The following is a 14,906-nucleotide window of genomic DNA, read 5'->3' on the forward strand; positions in this document are numbered from 1 at the left end:
ATAGATTCAGTGCAATCCAAATCAAAATGTCTATCCTAATCTCTATTAAAATCCTTCTTTGCAGAAATAAAATAATATAAAAAGAAAAAAATTCTTAAATTCATATAGAACTACAGAAACTCCTGTACAGCCAAAACAATACTGAACAAAAAAGAACAATGCTGAAGAGATTAACATTTCAGATATCAAGATATATTACAGAGCTATAGTAATAAAAGCAATATGCTACTGGCAGAGAAACAAACATATAGATGATTGAAACAAGATTGAAAACACAAATACATGAATACATGTAATTTCAGGCATATAATATTTGTCAAGGATGACAAAAACATCACATCTTCATCAAGTGATGCTGGGGAAATTGGATATCTACATTCAGAAGAATGCAATTATAATTGCATCTATCACTGTGTACAAAAACTATCTCCAAGTGGTTCAAAGACTTAAATGTGAAACAGAAACAATGAAACTTCTAGAAGAAAACACAGGCACTACAGGATATAGATATAAGAAAGAACTTCCTGAATAGGAGTCCTTTTGCCCAAGAATTAAGGCCACCAATTGGTAATTCAGAGTTCACAAAACTAAAAAGCTTCTACACAATGGTCCACAGTCTTTGCTAGCTATACATCTGACAAGAGGATTAATATCTAGAATATATAAAGAAATAAATAACAAGGCACCCCAAAACAAATGACTTATTACAAAAATGGGCCTTAGTTCAAAGAGTTCAAGAAAGAAAGAAAGAAAGAAAGAGTGAGAGAACGAGAGAGAGAGAACAAGAGCAAGAAAGAGCGAGAGAAGGGTAGATAGGTAGGTAGGTGGCTAAAACATAGTTCAAAAATGTTTTTAGTACCTAGCAATTGGGGAAATTCAAATCAAAATGACCTTGAGATTTCATGTTATCGCAATCAAAATGGCAAAGATCAAAAAACCAATAGACAACAAAAGCTGGAAGGAATGTGAGGAAAGGGAATCCCATTCACTGTTGATGGACTGAACACTGATACAGCCACTCTGGGAATCATTATGGGAGAGTCCTCAAGAAGTTAAAAATTAACCTACCATATGATTCATACATACCATTTCTTGGCATATGTGCAAAGGACTCAACAGTCCACTCCACAGATATTGCTCAACCATGTTCATTTCTGCTCTATGAATACAGCTAGGAAATAGAAACAGTCTAATATCCTTCAACTGATGAATAAAGAAGGAAAAGGTGGCATATATACACAATGTAAAAATAGTGAACACCAACACTAATATAATTAGTGATGTGGATTACAAATATATAGTTTAAAAGTTCCTCTAAATTTATAAATAAACATATTTCCTCAAGGGAGTAACATTGCTTCACCATAATTTACATAATACTATACACTACTAATAGCCTTAACATTAACACTATTGTCTACTAGTAGGTATTATTGCAAGTAATGGTTTATAATCAATACTTTGATTGCTTCATGGAATTCCTATACCATCATTTACAAGAACACAGGTACACACTCATACTAGAGAAAACTTAGTGACTGGCACTTATACTTAATTACCTTTGCAATAATGACTTCTTTCTTCAGAATCTTCATAGCATAGTATTTTCCACTTGCCTTCTCTCGAACCAAAATAACCTTCCCAAAAGTGCCTTTACCTAGTAGTTTCAAATAGTCAAAATCATTCATTGTCTGAAAAACATAAATTAGAAAACCGTGATGCAATAGTGGACATTATTTATTGCTAAGTCTGCTTGTATGTAATTCACTGTAAACTGGGCACTATTCTACCAATTTCAAATGAGAAAACAAGTAGTACCGTTCACTGTCTCTTCAGCAATCTGGGATACTGAAAATAAATTATGTAGTTTTCAGAGTTTGTAGAAATTATTTTGAACCTAGAATTTCTCCATTAGTCAAATTATTGGCTAAGTGACAGGTCATTTTTTAAAAGTAAAATATGATCTTAAAAAGTATTTTAATCATCTAGGATATATATTCTTGTGATAAAAATAAGACTAGTAATCAACATGACCATGACTTGCTCAACTCACAATTAGCTTGTATTGCTTAAGTATTCTAAACAGCCCGCAGCGCCACTTTCAAGGCACTGGAAGTAAACCTTGTATTATAATTGAGTTGGATGGGTACAATACCTCATATTAGAGTAGAAATATACATGAGTGAAGAATAATCTTAAATTTAAATTCTATAACAACGTATCAAAATTAAACTTATTTTGCATCAATACATAAAATTCTATACTAATTATTCTATAGATATATAAGGTAAAATAGTTAGATAAGGTCTTCAAAAGCCTCAGAGACCTATAGAATATGGCACTTTAAAATGTTTTTATTATTTTAAAGATTCACTGATAATGAGACAGGTTAACTCCTGGCAACACCCAGCCTACCTCAGAGAAGACGATGAGCATCAAAGAGCCTCTTTATGGAGATGGCTTCAAATGCAGCACACTAGCCACTGCCCTCTCTTCTGCCACAGACAGAAATCTGTCTAAAAATGGCCAAGCTTGGATGCAGGCAGAGTCAATGGCTAAACTCTGCCAAGACAGAGTAAGCAAGTCCTCAATAGTTTCTGCCTCACAAGTATGTCTGTCTGATTATATTGGGCCAGAAGGCTGAAGATGATGCTCCAATGTTATAGAGAGTTTTGAGTGACTGCCCAGGCTGCAAACTGTCTCTATCATTTTTTTTATTTTGAAATCAGCTAACCTGCACTTCTGGTTGACTCAGGTCATTAAGTTTTATTCCTTCTGAAGTCTCTGATGGGGTTGAAGACCAGATAGTTTAGTCTTAGAACTAAGCTTAGTTGGTTAGGGGTTAAGATGTTTTTAGATATACATAGATGTTTTCAGTTAATAAAGATAAGCTATGATAGATACTGATTTTCATTCAGAACTTGAGACTCATCAAGATAGAAAAGATGTTTACTTCAAGTTTTCCAAATACAAATAGCCAAATCACTATGAATGTAACATTTATATAATTCCTGATTTTTTGCAGTTCTTCCTGCTGTGTATAGTTAATTTTATTTATGTGTAATAACATAAATGTATATGTTAAAAAGAAATATAATAACAATAATAATTTTATTTTTAAAGGTATTTTTAAGTTCTCAGGTTTTCTTGGATTAAGTAAATGCTACCTCAGTAAAAATGATACCCAAGAAAACACACACACAGACCCAGACACACACACACACACACACACACACACACACACACACACACACACACTTCTAAATATAACTAAGGAAATATTTTTTTAAAAAATAGGGAAAAAGAGCAACAAAAACTATAAGCCTCCAGTCAGATTGGTAAGGAAGATAAACACAAAGATAAAAACTATCAACATGAAGTGACAATACTAAACTATAGTCACTAAAGGGACCAGAAGAGAATATGCAGCTTCACGCAGTAAGCCTGACACTAAGATGAAATGAGCAAGTTCCCTGTATCTCAATATACAAGGGCTCACTGAGGAGGTAATGAGTCAGCCGAGCAGCCCTACACAAAAACTGACTTTATACTGCATCTCTTTTTTTTGTTTTTTTACACAATAAGAAAAATCCCACAACGTTTCAAAAAACATGTGCCAATTCTACACAAACTCATCTTGAACTGTGAACTGGGAGAAATAAATTTCAACTCACTCTATGCGGCCAGAGTCACTCTGATATTAAAACCGGACAAAGATACTACAATAAAACTACAGATAACTTTGCATTATGTACATATTTACAAAATGTTAAATATTTCATAAATGAATGCCAACATTCAATTTTAATATCTTTTGCCAGTAACTGTGGTAGTTTTATCCAAATGTCAAATTATATCATCATAATATATTTAGTTCAACAGAAAAGGTAAATGTCAAAAAAGAGCGCAAGAAGTAACATATATTTCTTAATTTGACCAAATATCAAGCATGTACCTGCCCATATGTAGAAAACAGTTACAAATATAGTCACTTAGAAAACTGATAGATAGCTAGACCTACTTAATTTCGCTAACAGCCTTAAAAAACTTAGATGTTAAGGCCAAACTATCAGACTCCAAAGATGGCTGTCTCTTTCCCACCTCTACCCCTTCCTCCTCCATTCTCCCTCCCCTAACTCTCGATCTCTATCTAGCTGGCTTTACTAATTGGTTTTTCTTTTTTATATTATAAGTATATAATTTCCCCATTCCCTTTCTTCTTTCCAGCCCCTCCTTACGACCTTCCTGCTCTCTTTCAAATTCACAACTTTTTTTGGGGGGGGGGGTCTTTTGTTTGGTTTGGTTTGGTTTTTTGGTTTTTTGAGACACAGTTTCTCTGTGTAGCCTTGGCTGTCCTGGACTCGCTTTGTAAACCAGGCTGGCCTCAAACTCACAGCAATCCAACTGCTTCTGCCTCCCGAGTGCTGGGATTAAAAGCATGCACAACTGCGCCCAGACAAAAATCACAACTTTTTAATCGTCTTTGATTAAATAATCTCGGGAAGTTCTAGAGCCAGCCTTCAGGCCTGGCGTCTACTGTTTTCTCTCTCTTACAAACTCTCAGGAGACAGTTTTCCTTCTATGTAGAAGCTGATGTTACCTTGATGGAAGAAAGACTATGTACTGAGAACTGGAAAACAAGAAACCTCATGTAGAGAGAAATTGTGCAAAACCACGAAGGTAGGTAGTGAAGGTCAAAGTTAACACCAAATCTTGAGAAAAAACAGAAAGTTCTCTTTGGATTTTTCAAGGCCAGCACATGGGTACCGAAAATAACTTATTTGAAGATCAATGCAAGAACAGCAGAATGGCCCAACTAGCAACAAAACCATAAGAAACAGATGACTACTATGGCTTCTGGTACATCCATAACAATAAATAGGTAAAAAGTCTCATAATCAGGCCATAAACTGACTTTATTGTTCAGCATGGCATGTAATTAGTGCCACCCTTATTTTTCATCTTAAAGCACTAAAAAAAAAGGGACATTTAATATGCCCAAAATGTTCTAAATGTAGCTGTCATATGTAACTGACTATAATATTGGGCCACTTTAAAGTAAATCATTGGAATTATTATACAGCAGCTAGTGGTGCCAACGTTTCATTAATATACTCCTGTTAATAAAAACTATTTTAAATCACCACTAACATTTAAAATTATATATAAAATGGAAATAATATATGATTAAGACCTAACACATGAAAACTTCCTACCAGCTACGCCTGCAGTGGAGACTTGTACTCTGGACTACGTGTAAAGCTGAGTCAGGAACTGTCTAAATGAAAGCCAGTATGGGATACAGTATGGGTCAAGGCCACACTAAACAACTTGGTGAGAACATATCTAAAATTGTAAAAGAGAATAAAATAATCAGAAATATAACTCAGCTGTAGAGGATTTGTGTAATTTGTATGAGGTCCAAAGTTCAATCCTCAATGTTGAAAAAATTCATTCTATCAAGATTTTTTTTTGTAGACTCAAGTTTCAGTAAATAATTCTAAGATAATCTGCATAAAGATGCTTAATTACATTTATGGGACAAAGTAGGATACTAACTAACTATAATCATTAATACTAATTTTATCTTTACTATACATAAACACAAAATATCTGTTCCGTTTAAGACTCACAACTCAGACTTAGATACAATAATTATACTCATTTTGGTAGATGAAGAAGCTAAGTTTTACCAGGTATTAGGACATAGGGATCTTCACTTTCTATCACTATTTTACCGTATTAACCTTCTACGGATATATGAACCAAGGAAATGTTGCACTGTGTACACAGGAAAGTTATATATAATGTATAATTAAAAGATTTAGATATTTGAGTAAGATATTTAACTTTATCACATGACTCAACTATAAAATGCAACATTAGCAGTACATACCTCAGATGACTTTTAAAATAGGTAAGATAAATGCAAAAGTATTGCTAAGAACCTACAGCAAAAATTAGCACAAACTAAGTGCTTACTAATGGCAGTTGGTGATAGGATGAATTACATCCAACTCAGGAATTATAAAAAGGAAAAAGAATGGGACTATTATTATCATTTGTAACAAAAGTCTTTACAAAAAATACTTGGTATACAGATATACTTGTAAATGAAATATCCATATTTTACATATAAAATAAAATCTGGGAAATTTTAAAATAAAAAGAGAGAAAATTTTCACAGGTATCAAATACAGAATGTTATTTTAATTAAAGAAAAAAATCTTCCCATAGTGGATTAATTCTCTAAGTTGTGACTATATCATTTCACTAAATTCACAGATAGCATGTGGAAGAGAAAGGATTTGAACCCAGGCATTCTGATCACTATACTAACACCAAATGAGGAGTTAAGCATTTGCGTACCCCTTAGTTCAAAATCCCAGCACTGCAAAATTAATTGATTAATTAGACAAATAAAATAATTGATAATACTTTGGGCATTTGTTTTTCCCCTCCACCTGAATATAATTTACCGATAGAAAACATATATTTAATATATGTAAATGATATTTTAATCTATTAACAATAAGTATCGAATTACAGTTTGGATAAATTCTGCCCATTCTTCCCTGTAAGTGAGATTTTCAAATACTCAATCAGTTAGAGTAGTTTTAAATACAATTTAGTACATAAAGAAGTTGTTTTAAAATTTTTATAGTAATAAAAGATATTGTTTATAATTCCTATTAAACTATATACTAATCTGGAGCACCAAGGAAATAAAAGTGGTGTTCTCTTTCTTCATTGACTCAGGAGCTCAATGAAAAGGTATTTTTTTCATGACTGCTCACTTTCCAATTAGCTTTCATGAGACTGAAGGCACAGGGTAGAAACCCCAGAGCTATTTCTCTTTAAGGAAAACATTTGATTTCCAAGTTTCTAAAATGTGTAAAATGTTGTTACTAACATGGTAAAATTTCATCTATAAAGTATATCAATCACCACTCCTTCCTAAGTCCCACAAACATCCAGTACTGAAGTGCTGGTCAACTATTTGGTTTTAAGAAACTTTAGGTTTATAAAGTTATACATACAACAAGAATATAGGCTGACATCACTCTCAAAAGCAGTTTTCAGCATATTTTTCTAGACAAATAAATCTGTATTTAAAAGGAGAATAAGTCACCATCATTTTCTACCTTTCTTTTATGGTGGGTTGTAGAGGCATCCATCTCTTCCTCTCCTATATTGTCAATTTGTGAAGTTGGACTACAATTCATCCTCTCCTCTTCTTGCCTCTGCAGTCGGTCTGCTACAGCCTGGATAGCTTCTGTCCATTCTTCTCTACAAAAGTGAATTCAACTTCCCATTAACAGAAGACAGTAAGTAAGTTACTTAAACCTTCATGATTGTTTTTAATTTAATTGACTTGTTCAGATTACATCTCAATTGTTATTCTTTCACTTGTATCTTCCCGTTCCCTCTCCCTCCCTCTTTCACCCTATTCCCCTCTCCTAGGTCTGAGACAGAAAAGGACATCCCGCCCCACCACCATATGCTCACAGCCTATCAAGTCTCATCCTGGTAGCCTGCTTATCCTTTCTCTGAGTGCCACCAGGCCTCCCCACCAAGGGGAAGTGATCAAATATGGGGCACCAGAGTTCACTTCAGAGTCAGCCCCCCGCCCCACTGTGGAGAATGTCCGGTCCATTGGCTAGATCTGAGTAGGGGTTCAATGCTTCCTGCATTTATTGTCCTTGACTGGTGCAGTAGTTTGAGCAGACCCCCCGAGAAGAACCCTTACACATTTTAAGATGACTGCAAACAGCCTACTGTGTAGCCACCCGCTCTGCCACCATCACCCCTAGGTGGTGATAATTCTAAAAGCCTAAAGTCAGGAGTAGCACTTATACAGGAATTATTTTATGTTCACTTAATATTGCATATAATGTGTTTGTACACAGACACACACACATACACACACACACTCACACACTCAATTTAGTTGAAGTTACTTTGGGGTGACTATCAACAAAAACCTTAAGTGCGGGCACAGAAAAACTCCTCTTGAGTTATTAGTATGGGAGTACAAGAGATGCCTAAACAATATAGGCTATTGCTGTGGCCCTTTGTTCCCTTCCAGAAATGTCAGGTAAAACCATATTGAAGATATTACACACTTAAGACATAGGATTCAGCGGAATCAATCACAATCTGATTCGTTCCTGATAAAAGCCCTGTTCCCGATAACTAGTTATCACAGATCTGGAAGGAGCTAAGCAAGCTGCCAAAAGAGAAAGTAATCAATACTCCTACCTAGCTGTAATGCCTACAAACCCCAACAATGACCAGAACATCAATGTATGATGAAAGGTGAAATAGTAGCCCTTATACCCTAGGGATAACTAACAAACATCCAACTGGTCATAAGGCTCATTCAACAGGAGAAAAATCATGCCTGGTATTGTAAACTCAACTAACTACCTGTGGTTGGTGAGTTCATGAAGCCCTGAGGAGAATCAACTACAGCTACATCCCTTAACCAGTAAAACCTCTAACTGCATTCTAAATAGTTACCCCTTAAACCACAGGTAAGTATAGCTCTAACCTCTCCCTGAACAAAGAAACTATTTGCAGCAGGTGGAGACTATTAAAATTACAGCTAGTAAAAATTCTGACAACTGACCATTTAATATATTTACAATACAACCCCTATACATAGGCTCAGGGGGTGGAAGGACAGGAGTCAGAGGACCAGGACATTTACTGCTATATAGTAACTTCTTAAGAAAGAAAGGGAGCACAAAATAGAGATAGGTATGGAGGAGAAAAAAAGTAGATCTGGGAGTTTTGTGGATGAATGGAATGTGTATATGATTAAAATACACTGATGAAATTCTCAAAAATATAATTAAACAATTATCTAAAAATAAAATATTAACTTTTAAAAAAGAAAAAGAGACATTAAAAGTTTAGTTAAAAAGTGTTGAAATTACAATTAAATTTTATTTGCACACATGCTACCAATTGATAAATAATATAACCCTAAAATTTGATGGTTCCTTTTTTTAAGTTTAGCTACTAAATCATCTCAATGATACCTCTAACTAAAGATATTTTCATTTGACATTCATTTTTGAAACATATGCTTGTTTTGTGGGACTTACTTATTTCAGCATTCTGAGTGCATGATTCTATTACAACCCCCCATTATTATTTTATTTGGTATGTTTTCTTATATCAATTTTTCTATTGTTATGAGTTTTGCTCTACTCACTGCTCCTTTGAGGAAGAACATTCCTTCTCATTCACTTTGGTTTTTAAGAACACTGGACGAGAAATTTTCTTTGTATTTTACTCACTTGCTATTTATTGAATTTTTGATCCTATGGTTTTGTATCTTTAGACATGCACATTTTGATAATACTAATTGGATTCAATGAATTACCATTTTTTAAAAGAAGAAAACATGAAGTCAGGAAGGGTACAGAGTGGAGGGTGATCCAGGGTAATTTGGAGGAAGGAAGAGTGGAATGGTTATAATCAAAATATATCATATACATTTACAAAATGCTCAAAGAACACACACATTCTAAAGTTAGAATAACTGAAGCAATATGAAATCTGAGTGAAGACACAGAATGACAGAAACAGATTGATCAAATAATTTTTAAAAATGCATACAGAGTCTCTTCAACAAGGGTGCCACAACTACATAAAGCCAAAAGACTTTCTTCTAGAACTATCTGCCGAAGAAATATCAATATGAAAAAGAATGAAATGTGATTTATTTTAAACCACACATATGTACATCAAAATAAAGTAAAGACCTAAAGTTACAAAGCTAGAAGAAAACAAAGATGAAATCTTTATTACATGTATCTTAGCAATAATCTTTTATCTATCTATATATATATATATATATATATATATATATATATATATGTAAGAAAAGGTTTTTAAAAGTAATTCTCCAAGGTTGAGGCTAGAGTGATCTACACTGCCAGTTCCAGCCTAGCTAGAACTACACCCTGGCAATATGAAACTCTGTGTTTCCACACACCCTCCCCCCACAAAATGAGGGGTTGGTTCCCACATTTTGATAAGAAACTATTATAATACAATAGCCCAAAACAAACAAAAAAAAATAAGCAATCCACTGAAAACTAAAAGACTTAAATGGCATTTCTCCAAAGTCATAAAAGGGCCCCACAGGTATAAAAACTTGTTGTTCTGAACATTTACTGCTACAAATTTATAAAAAGAAAACAGATAATGAGAGGTATTAGTGATGCTGCCAGTGGCAGGTGTTGTGAAAAAGAGTATGGCAGATCTTTCAAAAATTTAAAAATAACCTGTGGTCCATGCATGCCATTTCTGGACATTTACTCAAAAGAATCAGCCATTCAGAAAGGCAACTTCTTGCCCATGTTCACTGTAGTACTGTTCATACATGTCTACTGGTGGGAAACCCCACCTATCAACTGATGAATGAATAGAGAAAATATAACATTTACACACAGTAGAATATTCACTCTTAATAAAGAAAAAATCCTGTCACTTAGCCAACATGGAATTAGAGATCACTATGCTAAGAAAGCTAAGCAGAAAAAGGACCACTTTATCTCATGCGTATGGGGAATCTAAAAGTGTTGATCTAAGTCTGAAGAGGATAGTGATGACAAAAGGCAACATAGACTGTAGAGAGGAGAGATGGATAGAAAAAAGTTGATTGGTGAATATCAGTACAGTAGGACAGGAGCAAAAACATATGATGTGTTAGTGTACAGTTGGGTGACCACAGAGGGTAATGTACTATGCATTTCTAAGAATCACCTTAAATAACTGTTTGAGGAGCTACATATAATTTATACATCTATTAAAATATTATGTGCTATGCACTAATATATATAATTTTGTTTTCAACTATTAAGTTACATAAACTTAATTTTAAAAACATAAAGGCAGCTAAATGTCTAACATTTTTATTGAAAAATAAAAAATAATATGGGAAGCTGCTTCAACTTAAAAGAGTAATAAAGTTTTTTGAGTTAAAATCAGTATTACTATTAAGGACAAAAGAAAATATGAAAGTGCGCGTGCACGCACACACACACAGCTAAGCACACAAGCATACTTGTGCACACGTCCACATATGCATAATTTAATGATTGTGAAAAAAGAATGAATCAGTAAGATCTGAGGCATTAGACTCTCCACTTTAAAAAACTTTCCCAATCTTATATTATCAATTGAAATAAATGTAGCACACACTAGAAGAATCCATCTAGTTTGTAACACAGAAGGAAATGAGACCTGGGGCCAGAATATTACAGGGAATTTCTACTCCCTCTAAGACACCTCCCTCATACTAGATGAGAAGTCTATGTGATCTCCAGACAGGATCCGCTCCACGGATGTAGAAAAGCATACTCCAAAGGCAAATGCAGTAGGGTAATTTCCATTCTCTTATATGTAAGAAAAATGTGATGCTTCAGATGAGTAGACAGACCCTGAGAAATGTCAAGGGACTTCAGAGGCTTGAAATCTGACTTAGCTGTTATCTACCTTAGGTCTCAGGAAGTTAAGGCAAAAGGACTGATAAAGTGAGGCCAACCTGAGTGACACAGTAAGCTTCAGGCCAACCTGGACTGAAGAGCAATAAAGTTGTCTAAGCCCCACAAACCCAAATTTAAAAGATCTGGCTTATCCACAGATTCAGGAGAAAAACTGGCAAAATTAATCAAACTTCAGTAAAAATGTTAAATATCCATTCATAATAACGTTTTCAAAGAAATACAATGACAGGGGAGCAATGCATTAGTCATCTAGCAAACACTTTTTCATCACATCTTGGACTGTGTGCTGAAGACTTTAAAGGAAAAAAAAACTAATAAACAAGATAGGATCCTTACTGCAAAAAGATCACAAAAGCAAACAAAGACTATAGTACTGATACATTTGCTTTAAAAACTGGGGAGGGGCTGCAGAGATGGCTCAGAGGGTACAAGCACTGCCTGCTCTTCCAGAGGACCCAGGTTTGATTCCTAGCACTCACAGGGGAGCTCACAACCTTCTACCTGGAACTCCAGTTCCAAGAGATATGAAACATTCTTCAGGTCTCCATAACATGGTATATGGACATACTGCAGGCAACACACACACATAAAATGGAAAAGAAAAAAGAACAAAGCTTTGTAACTATGCAACCAGGAGAACTACCAAGCCTACCAAAATCAGGATAAGTACTGGGGGGAAATCGCTGCTTGACACTAAGACTCAAAAGGCATGAAAACTCCTGACCAAAGCTCTATGTAGAGTACAAGCAAATGAAGAACTCAGTGCACAGAATGCCCAGGGAGGCTGAGGTAAAGGTGAATGGGAGTTAGGTACAGTATTGTAGGAGGTCAGGTGGGGACACATAACCCGTATGCACTCTGAATGAAAGAACAGTATTGAAGTATAGAAAAAATACTGTTAGTGCTAAACTGGCATTTTCTATAATCTCTCAAGTAAAGGCATCATGATTAAGATAAGAAAATGATAGGGAAATCCAGGCATAGTGGAGGACGTCTATAATCTCAGGACTCAGGTAGGCAGAGATAGGCAGATCTCTGTGAGTTTTGAGGCCAGCCTGGTCCTCAGAGTGAGTTCCAGGACAGCCATGGCTATTCAGAAAAAACCTTGTCTCAAATAAACTGGAATAAAAATGCTAGGGCTAAGTCTGCAACCCAATGAGGGAGTACTCAACTAGCATGTACAAAGAATATTTCAAAACACAGCAAAAACTTTTGTCACTGATCATTTATTAGGATTTTAAAAGATTATTTTGTTTTCACTGAAGTCTTTTTTTTTTTTTTTAAAGATTTATTTATTATATATACAACATTCTCCTGCATGTAACAACTGCAGGCCAGAAGGAAGCACCCGATCTCATTACAGATGGTTGTGGCTACCATGTAGTTGCTGGGAATTGAACTCAGGACCTTTGGAAAGAACGGCAAGTGCTCTTAACCTCTGAGCCATCTCTCCAGCCTAGAGAAGCGTGTTAGAATAAATTATTCGCTTAGAAAGAGAGACTATTAATATCCTTAATAACATCTGTAGGAAACTAACTTGATTAAGTTACTAGACCTAACTCATTATCAGGCTATCAAATAAAAGAATATTAAGATAGAACTAGAAAGTGAGAAAATAGGCACAAAACAGTATATCAAAATCGTGGAAATATAGCCTCATGGATGCCATAAAGCTCATCAATATCACGATGTTGTTGCTCATCAATAACAAGACATTGATTGGTAACACTAATCAATCCTACTATTTACTGATATTCTAAACTTAAGACATAAATCTCAGAATCCTTCCCAACATAATAGTCCAGACAGCCATCTGAAACTAACACACGTATAGGCAGGAATGCTGCTTTAAAACATTTACTACCACATTTCATTCAGAATTCCAAACATGAGTACAATCAACTGTATACACTACAAGACAGTTTCTATATAAAATATACTTAATTTTAAAAAAATATTTATGCACCATTTTCTCTGAAAAAGTTTGTTTTAAAACAGTCTAAGAGTGAATTACCATTTCCTGCTCCTATTAAACATACAAGCCAACATGATCAGAACAATAAAGTGTATTACAAATAGATTTATATCTAATTATAAGTAGTGAATCCAGCCACAAATATATCTTTAGACTATCTTTTTCATAATAAAAATGAACAAATCTCTTACCTTTCCTCTGGTGTATCTACATGAAATGTTCTCTCTATAACAGTGGTCCACTGAAGACATCTGATAATAAATGTATTTGGCTTTGGTCGTTCTGTTTTCATTAACTGGCATTCTGTAAATAAAATACGCAAGTACTTAAACCATTAAGTAAATAGTTGACAACTACAGTGTCTTCTAAACAAAATGCACAGAAATCGATAAGCTTTTCACAAATATGTATTCAATGTTATTCATAACCTGACAGCAGTCTATCACCACTCTGACCAGTTCAACCTGCTAAACTAGACAAAGATATCCTGTTCTTCCTCTATCATTAACTTTTGCTTCAGCGGCTTCTAGCTGAAATACCCACTTATTCTACCCCTTTCAATTTGCAAGCCCCAACTGTCTTAGCAGTACCAATCCTTTAAAGTCTAGATGAAATCATACTCACTCCATCAAATTTTTGTTTACTTTTGGGCACAGATTTGCCATTTCTCCCTCTATAGTTTCATTTATTTATTATTATGCCCCTTGTTTTGCACTTGACATCATATTGTAGTACTGAAAAACTTAAAAGGGTAGCATTTATGCCTGTGAACTCTCCTGAAACAATAAACTGCTTGTAATTCTTCATGTACATAGTCACTAGGATCACTTAGTCATGAACTGATCAGATTCTGTTGGGGAATATCTAGGAAGACTTCAAAGAAAAGAAGCATAGTATAATGTTGGGAGTATGAATTTCAGAGCTCCCAGGCCTCTCTCACAAGGGAAAGGAAAGCAGAAGACACTTATAAAAGGTAAGCCAAGTACAACATGAGTAGTCCTACCCTTAGTAAGAGCCCATAACTCTCACACACCTAAAATCCAATTACGGGTTTGATAAGACAGTGATTGCTTTAGGCAACGGGTCAGAGGTGGAAAGAACTCCCACTATGGTACTCTATATGACTGGAAGGGCAGTGACAAAGCACTATCATGAAAGAATAACTATTGTTTAAATAAACAAAAAGCTGAGCTACCCTGGGAGACTGCATACAGCAATCAAACATAGATCAGGGAGTCTTCATTTGGCCTGCCACAACCCCAGAGTAAGGCAGTCATGCAGAACGAGGTCAGACACTGACAAGTACAAGAACATGTGTAGCAAGGGCTCCAAAAAAGGAGGAAGTGCTGGGGAAAGATTCCATTCGCTGAGAATCACCCTGGAGAGTCTAAGAATTCCAAGCCTAA

The 14,906-nt window shown here is 35.0% G+C and overlaps 2 protein-coding genes across 2 annotated transcripts in view; both read right to left on the minus strand.

The window, feature by feature from the left end:
- Window positions 1–14,906, minus strand: part of Adss2 (adenylosuccinate synthase 2) — an 832,666-nt gene that overhangs the window by 160,583 nt on the left and 657,177 nt on the right. The gene's annotated exons all lie outside the window — the stretch shown is intronic.
- The window catches only part of Akt3 (AKT serine/threonine kinase 3), a 203,043-nt gene that overhangs the window by 72,408 nt on the left and 115,729 nt on the right, over window positions 1–14,906 (minus strand). The window contains exons 3-5 of the mRNA XM_051147972.1: window positions 13,692–13,803; window positions 7,146–7,290; window positions 1,560–1,691 (exon numbers count right to left, since the gene is read on the minus strand). Of these exons, the coding sequence (XP_051003929.1) occupies window positions 1,560–1,691; window positions 7,146–7,290; window positions 13,692–13,803 (389 nt within the window). The remainder of the gene's footprint in view (window positions 1–1,559; window positions 1,692–7,145; window positions 7,291–13,691; window positions 13,804–14,906) is intronic.

Source organism: Acomys russatus, chromosome 6, assembly GCF_903995435.1.
Source record: "Acomys russatus chromosome 6, mAcoRus1.1, whole genome shotgun sequence".
In the NCBI taxonomy this organism is placed as follows: domain Eukaryota; kingdom Metazoa; phylum Chordata; class Mammalia; order Rodentia; family Muridae; genus Acomys; species Acomys russatus.